We start from the raw sequence: 16,744 nt of genomic DNA, 5'->3' as shown, positions 1-16,744 counted from the left end.
GTGAAATCCTTGTGATGAGCCTGGAGGTGTTACAGATGCTGCACTCACACACTGCAGCAGGCACTTTGTCTGCATCCTTGTTTCTTCCAGGCCTTTTTGGTCCTGGTGGCTTAAGAACTTCCTTTGGGTAACACCAAAATCTTCTGTCTAATCACATCAACAGACCACTCCTGACACTTCACTGTCAGCTCTGTGCTTTCTGCATTTTAACAAGAAAACTGTTTTTAAAAAAGGCGGGGGGCACTAGTCAGTGAAGCAATAAGAGTGTTTTGTTCAGCTCATAAAATTCTTAAACCTGGCCTAGCTCTCCAAAAGTAGAGATCACAAATCATAAAAATATTTAGGCTGGCAATTTTAACTCAGTAATTTCAATCCCTCTTCTGTTTTCCAGCTGGCTACATGTCTGAACACTTCAGAGCCTCTCACTGAAAGGGAGTGTGCATCCTCTTTTACATTCCCACAGAATGGAGAGAACACGTGCTCCAAAACTGCCAGGCAAGATGCAAGCAGATTCAAGAGAAGTCATCAAAACCCTTGCCATGACATATGAATGCAAAAAAGACTACCTGAAATGGCTAAAATTTTGTACACTTGGGGCTACAACTGAAGGAAAAAACCCAACTCATCTCAGAATACACATTCACAACAGTATCTCCTCTGGAAGAAGTTACATAATATAATTAACTGTAGTATATTCTTATCCTAGCACAAAAAAATTGTAAGAGGACAATTCAGTGGGGTAGATTCCCCCATTCAGAGCTTCAGGACAAAGTTTTTTGGTCCAAGTAACATCCAAATCCCAAATCAGAAAGTGATGCATTATCATTTCCAATCTTTGCTGAAAAAGAAAGAAGGAAACAAAGAAAGCACAACTTGGGGACTCAACAATTAATGAGCTTATGTAAAAATGAAATCCAACAGCTGTGGAAAATAGTTACTGATTTTTAAAACAAACATAATTAAGCACAAGGGGAAAAATGCCCAACTTAAGCCCCTCAGTATGAGAAACATGAGCCAGCAGAGACTGCTGAGGCCAGTACCATGGGACACCCAGAGATGAAGCCAGTAAAGATTTTGCAATAAGGCTGGGAGAGGGGGTATCAACACTCCTACTGCAGTAGTCCCTACCATTATCAAAGTGCTTCATTGTATTCATCAGGGAAAAAACAAGCATCTTCTACAGAAAGAAATTAAGCCAGCCTCTCCTCTGATGCTCTGATCCAACACGATCATACAGTGATAACCTTACAGATATTGAAGAAGGAATACTCAGTTTTCAGGAAGGAAACATTTAGCAGTGTGAACAATGTTTTGACCAGTATCTTATCATTGAAATTCTGTATTCTCAGCTCAGCTCTGAATCACTGAGTGAATGGAAAAAAATTAGACACAAACCAAAAATAAACCTTTTCTGCAGTCCAAAGACCACTTCCTGAGAATGCTGTTCTTAAAAATAATACAAAAACCCTACACACACATTAAAAAAAAAAAAAAAAAAAAAAAAAAAAAAGGGTATGTGAAGAATCAGAACTAGCCATTGAGCAGTTCTAGTTCTGCCTCGCTCAGCACTAGTCAGAGAAGCCAAGGTCCCTTCTTGGCTCAGCTACCATGTCCTGCATGGCATCAGCACACAGCGTGTTCTGTTGATATCAGCTAAACTTTTCAGATACTGTCCAGTATAAGTAATATATTTATATGCAAACCAGTAATCCTAATTACCCTTACCCAGGCTGAGGTGCAAGGAGAGCTTTCCCTTCTGCAGTTCTAAGGTTATGTAGTCTCCACGTTGTCCTTCTCCATGGAATAAGACTCCGTCCCCCTGCATGCTCTTGAACTTCAGGGAAACTACATCTTTGAATGTGCTCATAAGCTTCTGATTGAACCTGTAGAGAAGTGAACTTCTGCCATCAAAGTCTGCAATATCTGACTCTGGAAGAAAGAAAATGGCAAAATGGCAAGGAGGGGCAGCATCAGAAGAGGGACTGTATTTTTTTCAGGATCTTTTCAAATACAGTTTGGAGTCAGGTATTGTCCTGAGTGTACATCCACAGGATGTACAGGTCATTTGGGCAACCACATTTCATCCATTTCCAATCCTCCCCCTCTGCTGGAGAAAGGGAACATGAGGATAAAACCAGAACCCTGCTGCATTTGCCTTCCTCATACAACACTTCTCTCTCATTTAACTTTTGAGAACAGAACAGGTGCCTTCCATCACATTCAGATCTCCAGAACATCCCTCGCCACGTTTGCTGTTCATCTCAAATGCATTCAGGATGTTATTCATTACTTTGAACACTTCAGTACTCACTCCACTTTTGTAGCTTCACAAGTGTCTGTTGAGCTGTTCCTGCATGTCAGCCATGCCTGCATCCACCTCTGCATTCTGATAAGGATCCCCTCAGCCTCCGAGGGCTGGCTGCCTGCTTGTGATGGGCATTTATCAGCCCTGTTTCTGCATGCAAATTGCCTAGGCTGGCAGGGATAGCCAAATATCAATTCAAAAAGCTTTTGAAGAGATTTCATGGGAACTGGGCATCTAAACTGATTATACACCTTTGAAAATCCTATTAGAAACATATTTTCCCCTTCAGCCAGCCTCTAAAATCCCAGTCATTCTGGTAGGAAACAAGCTTTCTGTTCCTCACTTGGAATTAATATTTTCTTTGGCAGCAGTGGTCTGAAGTACTCTCTCAGCTTTATGAAGTAGTTTTTTTAAGCAAAACATGTTTTTAAACAAAATTTTAAACGTATCTCTAACTGGAATACTTCAGGTAGCTTTAAATACTTTTAAGTAATATGTTGTACACAAACATCTGACTGACATACATTACTTCAATTCCAATTTCTATCCAACTGCAATTTGACACAATTTATGTATAACGTATCAATTTTGTCAATGGGTATTTTCTGTTGTTAAGAAAAATATTAGAAATAAAGAATACCAGACAATGAAGAATTTGAACAGAGGTTTACTAAACTACACAACTACTGAGGCAGATGCACAAAGAGAAGCAACACCTTCCTAGCGCCCAAGAAGAAAGAATGTAGACTCTCTTCGGTTAAAAACCATACATTTCAGTGACAAACCAAAGCTATCAGTTTTCTATTTTCTTCTGAAAAATAACTGAGAGGTTCATATGATCAAGACTTCCAGTCAGCAACTGTATGGTGATTCAAATCAGTAATTTAAGTCACCTAAACTCCATTGAGAGCTCTTTTATCCTTTTAAGAATTAACACTAGTTTCATCTGCTCCTTTTTAAAAGTCAAAAACAATAAGAGCAGCTGGGGGGGGGGTAACATTTTTTTTCTCTCTTTTTTTTTTTTTTTTTGTGAAAAAAATAAAGAGGTTTGCAATTAAAAACTATTAAAAGCTCAGAAAATAAAGCAGCTGTTAGTGATTTGTTACCATGGAAACTACCATGAAAATTTCTGCCTGTCAGTATGACAGTTTGTACAGGAGTTTGATGGCACACTTACAAACTTGCAGGGAGCACAACATTTCAATTTGATGCAAAATTCTGTAACTCCATAGCCAACTTCATTCCAAATCAGAAGGTAAGTGATTTTTTTTATGAGACTAAAACTACAAAGAAACTCAGTCCTGGGGAAAATTCACTCTTGAATAAACTATGACAAACTTCTCATCTGTGATATCAGAATTATAACAGGCTGTTTCCCTTCATTTCTGGAACAGTTGCTAGTTTAGGAATTATCACAAACACGAAAGTATTCCTGCCATCTGTTTTTAACTTCTGAATTAGGTGTTATGAAACAGCTTCTTCAGAATTGCTGACTTCTCTCTATTGACACCTTGACTGCCAGTTTCTATAAAGGGAATTAAATTGGCAGTTTAGTTCTTGTGGATTTCCCCTAACTACATTAAATACTACAATTTGGTTAAAGTAAATCACAAGTGTCTTATAAAAAATGGTTTCATTTTAACACAGGCAGCAATTAGGAAATAGCTTATAAAGAATTTACAGTCTTTGATTTCCACAGCATTTTGCAACTAAAGTTGATTTTTCTCCTAGCTCTTAAAACCCAAAGGTACTGCAGGATCAAGGGTGCACTGATTCAATGCTGCACAAAAAGTGGCCCTTTTTCAATCTTTTTCCTAAGATCCAAGGCTCCAGCCAATCTAAATTCACACTTCAGTTCTTGTTCTTAACTCTCCATTAAGCCACAGCATAACATGATTTCTTGAAGAGCTCTACTACTGACATTTACAGAGTATATCACAAAGGAAAACTTGTTTCTGAAAAGCTCTGCTCCACTAATTATCAGTTGTGAGCACATTGGCCAATAAACAACCCTGAATGAAACGAGAATATGTCAAATAAATGCTAACACTGGCAGTCAAAAGTCATTACTGGCAGCTTGCATGACAACAAATCGTTGGTTCCTGTTAAAAACAGCCACTCCAGAAAACCTGTTTGGTGTTTGCTTAGTGTTTATTTAGTCCATGTATGTCCAGAACCCTCTACCAGCAAGTGAGCGAGGATCCAAAATGTTTCAAGTCTCAGAAAATCTGTAGTAATAACAGACTAAAACACAACATGTGATTTCATCCTGCACTGCCTGCTGGTGTTCTTATGCTCCCTGAAGACAGACTTTACTCATCCTGGGCTCTTCTCTACACTGTCCTCATCAACAAGGCTGTTGACAGGCTGGCAGCAGTATGAGAGCACAGAGCTTACTCGTGCAGCAATCTGCTCCCAGCAGCAGAGAGGATACACAGCCACACTCAAGAAGAAAGTCCTTCCTCCTAGCAACTTTGGGAAAAGTCAACACTTACTTAGCAAAGATATTCTAAAGCAAGAATAACTCTAGGAACAGTTGCCATGTGAGACAGGAACTTTTAGTCTTGAGCTTGCACCAACGAACAGAATCTTTAATTCCCTCCTGGCAGAAGGGAAGAGGACAATCGTGGTCTGAAGAGATGCGTCCCCTGGCCAGTCTCAGCTTACTGGCTTGAATGACCCTAAAGCCATGCCCACCTCCCTCTCAGACATGCAACCCAAGGGATGAGTGTGGATGACTATTTCAGAGGTGCCTGTTCTGCCATGCAGCTTTACCCCTATCAAAAATCCCTTCTTCTTTTGGGTAAGCAATCACTTGGGTATTCACCTTGTGCATTTGATTACAAACATGACTGGTCAATGACCATTAAGACACTCTGCAATGAGTTATTTTCTATCTCATAGGAAGACAAAGAAGAGGATGAAGGAAGGTGAGGGAAAAGAAAGAAAAAAAAAAAAAAAGAGAGAAAAAAAAGAGAAAAATAATCCAGTAAAAATATCGCTTAATAAAAAGGCACAATATCAGATCATATTCCCTGAAGCAATGATAGCAAAATATGAGAAATCAGAGTCCTGAACTGCAAATGAAGGATTCTGCTCTCAGAAGACACCCTGTCTCACACACTATCATTGCTTCTCCTGTGGTATCCCATCCTGTTAACCGCACATCCACCCAATTCTGCTGATGCACCTTGGGCTGTTAACCAGTTATAGAATATGATCGGCATCTTCAACTTGGCTATAAATCTTATCCTATAAAAGCAATTGTGCCAGCAATTTTCTTTTTTCTTGTGCTAAGCTAACAAGACTTTTCCCAAGTAAAAAGATACACTAGTCACCTCCAGCACCAAAAGCAAATGGTTTGCCATTTGTCTGAGCATGTCCTCTGCTGCAGCTCTGCTTATCTGTTGCAAATACACTGCTGGAGCCACTGCTGCAAAGGGACAGCAAGGGCTTACACATATTTCTGCATGGAACTTTCCACAGAACTCATCATCTGATCAGGAAACATTAATGTATGCTTTCAGATGTTCTCCTTCCTATTTCAGTGCCTATTTTGAGGATACCAGATGAGATATTTAAAGGAATTTTTTTTAAAATGTAATCAATTTTCATTTACATACATACTTTCTGAAGGAAGTAAACATTTAGCAGGCTATCTGTGAATTACAGCTTACATGATGGCCTTGGAGTCCTTTATTCATAGGAACTTCGATATGTATGGGATAGGATCAGGTACACTCATAATCTGAAATAGCTTTTCTGCTCAAAACATGTTATTATTTTTCCAAAGAAACAATGACAACTGGCAGCCAGATAGAGGGTGAAAAGAGAAAGGGAAGAAGGAAAAAAAAAAACCCCAAAAAACCAAAAAAATGAAAGCTCTTTTGTTTGACAGGGAGACTTGAGGAACAAATTCATAGTAAATTATTTCTAGCAGAAGCAATAAACAACAGCAAGTGCTACTCAGCAGCAGCACAGCACCATCCCAGACTAAGTTACCACTTTGGCATCCAATGCACACAGCAGGATTCCTCAGTATGTTTTGTTGCTGTGTCCTGGCAAAGTGTCACCTGGCAGGTGACCTACAAGACCTGATGCCTTCTGTGTGCCCCCTGCTAAACAGCCATCAATGAAAGCTGCACTTGCAAAAGTTGGCACAGGATTGTGCTCCTGGGGCCTCTCGGGCAGAGAATACTGCATAGGAGAGCCATACAGCAAAAATGGGTTAACAGAGCCTTCTACTGCCACCTGACTGTCACATTCACCTAAAAAGGCAGCAGGGAAGCCATACATGGCTCTTCCAGAGGAATTTGTATCAGCTGATGCTGTTTCTACTCTCAGCATCACATTCCTTCTTTCATGTACATACAGACACATGCATGCAGGTAGTGCACATTCAATATACTTGTTCTTCTAGTTCAGTTTCCTTCCTGGCTTGGTCAACAGCCTGTCTCTAAAAAATTTAAGCTTTGTAATTTAATATTTTTTTTTCCCAGATTATTATTTCTTATGCTACAGCTGAACAAGGTGGATGAGTCTGTCTGCTATCAGTTTTACAAAGTGCAGTTATGTAGCTGTACATCAGCTCAGGATCTGCAGCAGATATTCTGTCAGTATACCACTAAAGATGACATTTTATAAATGATCAAACATCTTTTGTACAGTGCTGGTGTGTCTGGGTTAGGAGTAGCCAAGTCAGTAAAACTATATAAGCACAACTTGTAGACAGGTATTGCTTGGCATATGCAATTTGCCAGAGAGAAATGTGAATGGCACATTTATATAAATGGAATTAATATTTCAACACCCTGTAAAAGTTTTATGAATCCCTTTATTTCTTTTCTGGCTCGCTTTAATCTCATACCTTAATTCTGCACAAGCACTTTTATTTCCTGCAACTGCAGGGTCCAGGACAAAGATGAAGACTTAGATGATAACACAAGGAAACTCAGCCTGCAAGTGATTCTGAAATCATCTTTGTATCACAGAAAATACAACCACGGTCTGACATGAAAGTAGTGCTCATGTAGTACATCACATGCACTACCACCAAAAAATGAAAAAAGAGCCACAAAAGTTTCAACCTTCCCAAAGGTCAAGTTCTAGTTGTAACACAACTGTTTGGACTATACTCTTCACTGCAGAGGTCTGGTAGAAGAAAGCTCTTGAAAACAGATTAGCTGGCTGTTTCAGAATTATGTCACCAAAGGCAGTTGATTTTGAATTTCAGATTTCAGTTTACATATTCACTAATATACCTGGAAAAGATCTTTTGCCCTAATGACTGTGCATCGAGACCAGGCAGTTGTAGGCCAGTCCACACTGCCTGTGCAGGTAGAGAAACCTTCTAGAAGACAGATCTACACAGAGACCAAAAGAATCTTCCTGTGAAACCATGTGAAGCAGTCCTAAGATCCATGGGCAGTGACAAGGTCCCAGAGAGTCCTAGAGCTGTGTCTTTGTTCAGTGGGAACATGTGAATCAAATAGTTTAATAAACTTCTCTTTCATTCAGCTTAGATGAATTTAGGTTTTCTCCCAATTAGTTTTCATGCTTATTCTGCTACAGCCCATTATCTGTGCTTGGGAGGAACAGATAAGGACCTAAGCTAAATGGGGTGTACCAGTGCAGTGTGTCACATTATGGTCACTTGTGCCACACCACACCAAATTTATCTGCAAGATGCTGTTAATCCCCTGAACTCTCCACAACAAAATCTCCCCCACTTCCAGAAGCATCTCAAGTCACAAAAATGAACACAAAGTCACCTGAGAAACAAATATTGGAGGTGTATTTCCTCATGAGTGGACTTCCCTTTTCTGCCATGGAGCTGCATCAATCCTTTTGCCTTACATCCACAGTCTGCCACAGTCATAGGTCAGACATCTGCAGCACTACCACAAGATTTGTCACCAAAACATCCCAAGCCAGCAACATTTGCAGGCTGCTCCAAAGCCCAAAACACTACAGACTATATCTCCAAAGACCATCTCGTGTTAAGAGTGGCCAAAGAAAGCTGTCATGTAAAAGCAGTTAAATCAGCAGACAGGTTCTCTGCACTCTGAAGCTATAAAGTCATCAGTCTCAAATACAACTAGAGCTGCAGAATGCACAGCACTTCACAACTGGGTAACTTGCCTTAAACTCACAAAATTGCCTGTTTAGGCAAATATAGCCCTATAAAGCTCCCCATTAGCCTTGTGACATTCAGGGGGCACGAGGTTTTGCAGCATCTGACTGTCTGGCTCTCCCAGAAGCAGCAAATTGCTCTGTGGTGGGCTCAGCCCTGAGGAGGCTTCACCAGCTGAGTGAGATGGGCAGCACATCCCTGGGCAGAAAGGCAAGAACAACTTCTGGAAAAAATAAACAATGGCAATAAACAATGTGTTTCATGTTACATTTTAACTCATAAAACTTTTACTGCACTCTTTTTCCACAGCACCACCAGCACCACGTAAAAGCTCTTTTACAAAATGTGGGTTAAGATGCAGCCACTTACTGTAAGAGCAGCCGAAGACCTCAATTCTCAATCCTATCCCTCCACCAACATTCCACTTCAGGGGGATGAAGCGCAAGAATCGAGCTTTCACAGAGTGCAGCAGTTTGTGGTGAACCACACTGTCAGCATTGCTGTTGCCTGTGAAAACCTGGAAGGACAAAGAGCCTTGGTGAGACATTAAGCAACAAGAAGTGAATGCAGCACTCTGAACAAAGGCTGGGAACTGTCACCCATCTTCACAATTCTTAGTCTCAAAAATTACTTAAAATTATTGAAATTTATTGTCAAGTTTTCTGCTAAGTGCTGCATCTCTTTTGAAGGGAAACAAGGGAGACAGCAGCACCTCAGCAGAGTGGGGGGATGTATACACAGAGTTACAAAAGCAGGCTGTAGATGGGGATGATACTGAAGATGCTGCACAACTTCTCTAACCCAGGTTATTTCCGTGCACTGCAATACTCCATCAACCATAAAATAGTCAGGGTCCTGTCATCACAGTGAAGGATGGGGCTTGATTTAGCCTTTGGTGCACTCATGGAAGTACTAAATGATAGACACAAGCCAATAAAGTTCTTGAGAGTCTGGAAAGAAGAACAGGACAGTGTACTTCCAGATACCCAACAGAAAATTCAAGCAAGGAACAGGAAGAGATAAAAGCCTGAGTAAGTACACAGGAGAATCAGCATTTTGACTGTGTTTGCACTCAAGAGAGTTAAAGCATGCAAACATAATAATTTAATTTCTTTCCTTACCTATTTAATTAATTGCCTGCAACAGCAAGCCAAAATTAATGGCCCTAGTCAGAATTATAACTTAACAAGAGGAAATTCTCTCATGGATGAAGAATGACCGAGGGATTTCAAAGACAAACCTTCAGAAAAACTTCAAGGCTGTATTCCTGCCTGAAGCATTTTCAATTCATCTTTACACCCTTATCTGTAATATTGGCCCAGGAATATCACAGACTTCCTGCAAGCCTCAGAACATTTCAGTAATTCAGCTAGGATTGAAATTTGAAGCTAACGGTTTTGTAAAACATGAAAAGCAAAGAGAGAACACACAAAAACATAATCTCACAGGACAGCCATATTTGTAAAAGAGGTCCTGCATTTTGTAAGCATAAAATTTCATCACAAAAAGTTGTACCAGTGTAAAATGCTTCTGCAGTTCAAAAACTGGCACCATTCACCTACACAATGTAATTGTGAGCAAAATTGGAATAAACCCATTAAAACAGACCTACAATTCATATTGATGGTTGAAGGATGTGCTAAAGAGATTAGGGGTTCATCTCCACTCAATTTTTTTCCTCAAATACAAGCATTCCAACATTTTTCCAAATGTTATAATAGATGGTGTAAAACCTCAAATTCAGTGTATTCTTGTTCCACTAAACTCAGGATTCAACTGTTTTATTAGAACTATATTAAATAAACAATATTCTGGAACATTTCTAAGGCACAATCCTTTGAAACCATACCTAGTTTATTTCATTTCACATTAAAAACTGTAACTTGGGGAAATTCTCTTCTACATACAATAGGCCTTACTTTCCACCCTGTCATGAATGCAAAAGACCACATATATCTCCCTTCCTAAAACACTCTTTGCATTTCATTGCTGTTATTGCCTGCCTCTGAAGATGAACAACGTTACTGAAATGATCTCTCACAATCCCAGTTACCTACTTGAAAAACCACCCTTTGGAACATGTGATCATGTGCTGGTTTTGGCTGAAGTGTAGTTAATTTTCTTCACAGTAGCTTGTATGGGGCTGTGGTTTGGATTTGTGCTGGAAAAAGTGTTGACAATACAGAGACGATTTAGTTATTCTCAAGCAGTGCTTGCACAAAGTCAAGGACTCCTCTGCTCCTCATCCCACCAGTGAGGAGACTGGAGGGCATGGGAAGATGGGAGGGGTCACCCCAGCTGACCACAGGGGTATCCCATCCCATCCCATCCCATCCCATCCCATCCCATCCCATCCCATCCCATCGGCAGCGCTGCGCTCAGCACACAGCGCTGGGGGAAGAAGGACAGGGGGATGTCCAGAGTGATGGAATTTGTATTCCCAAGTCATCATTACATGTGATGGAGCCTGGCTGTCCTGGCAATGGCTGAAAACCTCCCTGCCCATGGGAAGTGAAGAATAAACTCCTTGTTCTGCTTGCAAAAGTGTGGGTGGCTTTTGCTTTACCCATTAAATGGTCTTCATCTCAACCCATGACTTTTCTCATGTTTAATCTTCCAATTCTCTCTCCCATCCCACACAGGGAGAGTGAGCAGCTGTGTGGGGCTCAGGTAATGGTTGGGGTTAATCCATTACAGATCTGTAAAATTATTTCTATTAAGAGCTTATCAGGCTGAAAAGGGGAACATTTTGGTTATCCCAGTTGTCTTCAAAGCTTTGGTTTTCCTGTACCTCTAGTTCTGAACTTTTTATGCACAAGATCTTGTTTCCTACAAGTATTATGTGACAGTTAACTAACCTCTCATAAATTAAGCTATATTATTTTTTTTAAATGAAATGTTGATGTTAATTCAAAGTTAACCAAATACAGCAGGTATGTTTTGAGGAGTGGAACAAACAGTAGTTCTATATGTCCTGATCTTGCTCATACTGCTTTCCACATAGAAGCCAATTTCAAATTCCAGCAGAGAGTCTTTCCTAGATTTTTTTCCTATATTTCAGGTGAAAAATCTTGTTCTTCCCATAATGAAACTGTCAGTAGAGAGAAGCCTCACAGTCACAGCTGTGGCAGTCCCCACATTTTTAGTAAGACATTTATGGATATATAAGGTGTGTAAAGGAGACTGTTGTTTTCTATTTGTTTGCTTCATGTTCTTGGAGTCCTGTGATTATGTAAATGTCTCACCTTTAATAAGATAAGAAAGAAAGAAGAAAAACAACAAAGAAGAAAAACAGAGGGTTTCCAGTCCTCCCAATTGTGAAGAAAAGCTTAAAATGCAATGACCAGAGTGAAAGTAAAGGTGAAAAGTAAGAGACAAAAGAAAAAGTACACCTTAATACTGTGAAACAAGCTGGGGTGTCCAGCATACTTTAGTGACTGTCTGTGCCATCAAAGAGATTGTGTTTTTGCCAGGGAAAAGATTCCCAGCTGCACCACACCCACTGCAAGCTGATCTCGCTGCCTACCCGCTGGCATCTCTGCTAGGGATCTTCCCTCAACACCTCAAGCAAGAGCCAGAATTATTCACATCCAGCCTCCAGATCAGTTTGTTCACCCCAAACCTGATGGACAACTATGTAAAAACATCCTTCCCACACTGAAAGAGCCACACTGGTAAAAATAAACTATTCAAAGGGCCAATATCGCCCTTATAGCACTTTTTTTCTCAAGCTTCTCTGATAAGCAAAGAGCTAATGACCCTTTTAGAGAAAGGAAATCCACAGGCAATGCTGTACCCATTGATCTGTGCCTACAAGATGGTTCTGTGTGCTGCTGGCACATCCCTGCTTGCTGCTACCGACAGGGTGTCACTGTGTGTGCCTTCAGGACTGCTTTGATTTTTCCTTCCAACTCCCACTGCTGTACAAATCACCTTTTGATGCTTTATGGACCACCTGTGGGCTGTAGACCATTGATTGAATAATGCCAATTGCCACAGATGGTCACTTGAAAACTTAAGATCTACAGCTGACAAAGAAAAAAATCCATCCATTAAAGGAGATGAAAGTAGGATGCAGTACCAGATTTCGCAGCCCTGGATGTTCAAATATTGATCAACGGTAAACCTATCGGTGAGAATGGCAGAAGCCCTCTTGAGAAATGGCCTCTATTACAACTTGTTGTTGATAAAGATTCATTCCCAAAATGGACCAAAATGACAAAAAAATGCAGAAAACAAAGCACTTGCATTTCCCATGCAACACAGTTGCTCTGGGAGGGAGCACAGCCCTTCAATCTGTGCCTTTTAACAAGCCCTGTAAACACAACAGACGGATGATTTACATGGGAAATTCTGCCTCTGGCATTTTATGGGGCTTATAAATCAAAGAGCTCCATTAGTGCCAAATTTTGCCACCAGCTTCTTGAAGGCAAAAGCTTTTCCCCAGTGCCCGCAGCCACAAGGTTAACAGCCGGCCAGGGCTGCCCCTCGGACCAAGCTTGTTTCACAATGCCTGGCTGCACGGTGCTCTGCTGTGACACAGACCACGGCACCACAGTAATATTTTATGAGGCTTTTTTTATGAGCCAGCAAAGGCAGGTCCCACTGGCATGAGAAGGTGAGGGGAGAGCAGCTGCAGTGGTTTGGAGGAGGGTCCAACCCGCTCAGCGCTGCCTCTTGGGCAGCAGCTGTCAGCACGTAGGGAAGAGTGGCAGAGACAAGCATGCACAGTGCTCCTCCCAACGCTCAGCTCACCTAGTTCATGGATTGTAGTGAAAAGGACAAAATGGAGCTCCAGTTTAAATGAAAAAGAAAATTTCAAAAAGAAGCATAAATCTCAAAACTGCTGTTATTGTCTGGAATTTGCATGGATGAGTCCCTCAGGAAAAACAATGATTCAACTAAAGGGGCTATTTTCACAACTCTCCCATTCAGAGGTATCCCCAAAGCTTTTCAAGGTCAGTTCAGGAAAATGTCACACAACTACGGTGAAATATGACAGTTGTTTAATAACCCTGAAGACACATATTTGTTTCTTTACCTCATTAATTAATTCAGAGCTATGCCAGATCATACCAGTGAGACTTGATGAGCTCCAGATCATCCTTTGGCCAAACTCTTAGACTGGTCTCCACCTCCCTATAGACAAGTGGAAATTGGGTGCAAGTGTCTGCTCATGAAAGCCTAGTTAATTCAAAAGATAAGATCAGATGCAGGACTTTATCTCAGCTTCCCCCAGCACGAACTCTCTACACACTAAATGACAACTTATTTACAGACTTGCAGAAGGTGGTTTCCATAATGGCTCTGCTGAATACATTCTGCTCTCCCACTTTGTTAGACGGGTAATGGGATGGGTTCAAAATGAGTATGCAAGCAGCAACATTGGCACAATCCTCAGCCCTGTACGGTGAGCAGGCAGACCTGAGGTTAACTAACTTCTAGGGGAGGGATTTTAAGACACATTGAAAACTCTAATTTCTGCCCAAGTAACTCTGATGAGCTGAATTGAGGGGAAAGAAATAATCAGATTATAAATGTGCAGAGGGCACACAACATAGATGTTTGCAATTTACATTTCAACCTTCAGTAAAAGAAATACAAGCATGGAAAAGAGCACTCACTCTGCCTTCAAATCTCACCTGTGACATCAGAGTGCGCTGTCTCCAGTGCCTGAAGAAAAAGGACAAGAGGGCACTTGTTTCAAGCTATCCAGAGCTTAGTGAGGGAACCAAAGGGAGACAAAAAGCAGCTACGACTGTCATAAATCCCAGAACTGCAGTACTTATGAGCAAAATAATGTCATTCTCCCCTTTAAACTTCCGTAGCCAGATGAGAAAGATCACGAGCTAGGAGTGATACAGAACATACTTCCTGGGGAATGACCCCCAACTACTTGAGTGTACATGCACTTTAAGGAAAGAATGAATTTTCAATGAAGAAACAACATGAAAATCTCAAAGAGGAAGGAGAAAGCATTGCTTAGCTTTTCACATTTTTCAGGCTGAAACAAACTCCGACTTTTATCTTCTCCAAAGGCAATGGGATTTCAGTTCTGCTGAAGTCTGTGTCACCTGGAATGCAACTCAGTGGGGCTACTGGGCGTGGGTACTAAATCCAGTGACTAAAACCAGGTTATGGCAGGGGTCTTAAGTCTCTGCTTGCATGTGTGGAAAGAGACCAAGGGCTACCATGACAAGGACACAATAAACACACCATACGGGAACTCAGCACCCTCTGATTTTAATGGGATGCTACAGGGTTTCTTTTCACAGAAAAATTATACTGCATCAGTGCTTGCTAGCTGCACCTTAGGCCTGGACAGGTTTGTGGCTACAAGTTTCTGCAACAATGAAAATTAAAAAATACATTTTGTTTCTGCTGCAAAACAAAAGTAACTGTCAGTTCAGGCAATTGTAGAAACTCGCCCCTTTTACCTCAGCTCAGCCCTAAAACACACCAAAAAAAAAAAAAAACCCCTAAAATATTATTTAAAAGTCTAAATGTTTGGGGTTTTTTCACATTTTACCATTTCTGCATCCTGTGAATGCCAGCGGTGAAAAATGTTACTTTGCTTATGTAATGGAAAAAGTCCTGCCTAACACATCAAGCCAGAACTGTTAATATCTTGTCACAAAGCAACACAGTGAAATTGCTTTGCTGTCATCTCCATCTCCCTGTGCCCAGACTGGGAGCTGCTAAAAGCTCCTCCTGGTTTCAAGGGTGAGTTCAGTGCCCAGCTCAAGAGTTCATGGCAGGACCTGGCCCCTGGGAGTTGTTCTCTTTCAGCACCTGGCCTTAAAAAAATTCTTTTACTCTTAGAGGGGTCGAGACCATGGGGAAAAGGAAAGGATGACAAGGAGGACTGCTCAGCTCCTTTAAGAGCTGAAGTTCAGAGCTCTGTTTTCAATACTACAGAGGTACATTTGGTATATGGATGGCAAACCTAAGTACTTTGCTTTCCCATTTCTCTTTCTCAAAAGACAAGTTAAATTTTCTTTCAGTATTCTTTCAAACCTTCTGTAGAAACAAAGTAAATTTCCTTGGAGGAACTTGCCTGCTTAGGAGAAAAAATGGGAGATTTTTCCACCAATTTAAGCAGGTTTCAGCCTGAGCCCAAGAGAAAACAGCTGTCAGCCTGGTCCAGGGACTAAAAGCTGGAGGGGAGGTTGTGCCCACTTAGCACATCATTCACCTCTGAGCATCTCTTTCCACTTCATGTCTCTTTCCTATAAATGCACTATACTCTTCATGACAAAAGGTAAACAGTTATTTCTGGTTAACAGCCTTCTGAGCTGATTTGCCTGTTTCCAGACCCATGCTTCAGCTTCCACCTCCAATACTATGACTCAAGGCAGTCTAAACCCTATCCTACCTTCATAGAGAGAAGCCTCCTTTCTGCTTATGTTTCTTCTTTCCCAACAGCAGCTACATTTTTCTTTGTGAAACACCCAGCCTTGACAAGCACCTCAGAAATAATATCCCCTGGCACACTGTCAGACAATAACCTCAGAAACAATATCCCCTGGCACACTGTCAGAGCTGCCATTAGGGAGGAGCAGGGGGGGAAAGAATAGAAGAGGCACCTGTCAAAATTATCCTCCCATAACATATTATCTGAGGAAGTGACAGCTTTCCATCTCATCCCTCTACCCCCTAACAGAAAAAAAAAAAACCAAAAAAACCTACAAAGAGGTAGTTAAACTTCCCTACACAGCAAGGATTAAAATGACTCCTGATCAAGCAGGAGTCCTACTGGGACTGCATTACACTTTCTACTTACTGAGGGGCTGACTGCTGTGCTCCAGCACTGCAGTGTCCACCTGGGCTCCTGAGCATCATTTAGACACCTCTGAGCTACTGGCAGTTTCTGTGTAAGTAGGGGAGAAGAGATGCAGTAATGTGTCAGGGTCCATACTAATTCATCACTTCCCTAAATGATCTGCTCAAGTGAGAAGGTTATTTGCTGCTAATCCACCACATTACACTGTGTTCATACCTTTCTGTCTGGTTAGCTGCTTTCCAAATACAGGAACAAATGCTGTTAAGAACATCATTAACATCAGATAGATGACTGTCCAAAGTAAACTACATTTATATTAAGGATGCTGCTTATTACCCTTCTCCTGACAGCTGGTAGAGCTAATCTCAGCATTTCCAATAAAACCCATCATTTTTACATCATCAAAATATTTTGCAAGCAAAAACATTTAAAAAAATTAAGACTAGCCATTGAGACAATCTATATAATATTATTTTCTAAATCGGTCCGTATCAAAATAAAAAACATGTGAGTAATGATGGTG

At 40.9% G+C, this 16,744-nt stretch overlaps 1 protein-coding gene across 1 annotated transcript in view; it reads right to left on the bottom strand.

Annotated features, from left to right (window-relative positions):
- Positions 1 to 16,744, bottom strand: part of CNTNAP5 (contactin associated protein family member 5) — a 258,798-nt gene that overhangs the window by 135,136 nt on the left and 106,918 nt on the right. The window contains exons 4-5 of the mRNA XM_041473346.1: positions 8,808 to 8,955; positions 1,726 to 1,929 (exon numbers count right to left, since the gene is read on the bottom strand). Of these exons, the coding sequence (XP_041329280.1) occupies positions 1,726 to 1,929; positions 8,808 to 8,955 (352 nt within the window). The remainder of the gene's footprint in view (positions 1 to 1,725; positions 1,930 to 8,807; positions 8,956 to 16,744) is intronic.

Source organism: Pyrgilauda ruficollis, unplaced genomic scaffold (genome assembly GCF_017590135.1).
Source record: "Pyrgilauda ruficollis isolate IOZ18807 unplaced genomic scaffold, ASM1759013v1 scaffold3, whole genome shotgun sequence".
NCBI classification, from domain to species: Eukaryota; Metazoa; Chordata; class Aves; order Passeriformes; family Passeridae; genus Pyrgilauda; species Pyrgilauda ruficollis.
The sequence above is the reverse complement of the archived record's forward strand: the minus strand, read 5'-3'. Positions and strand labels throughout refer to the sequence as shown.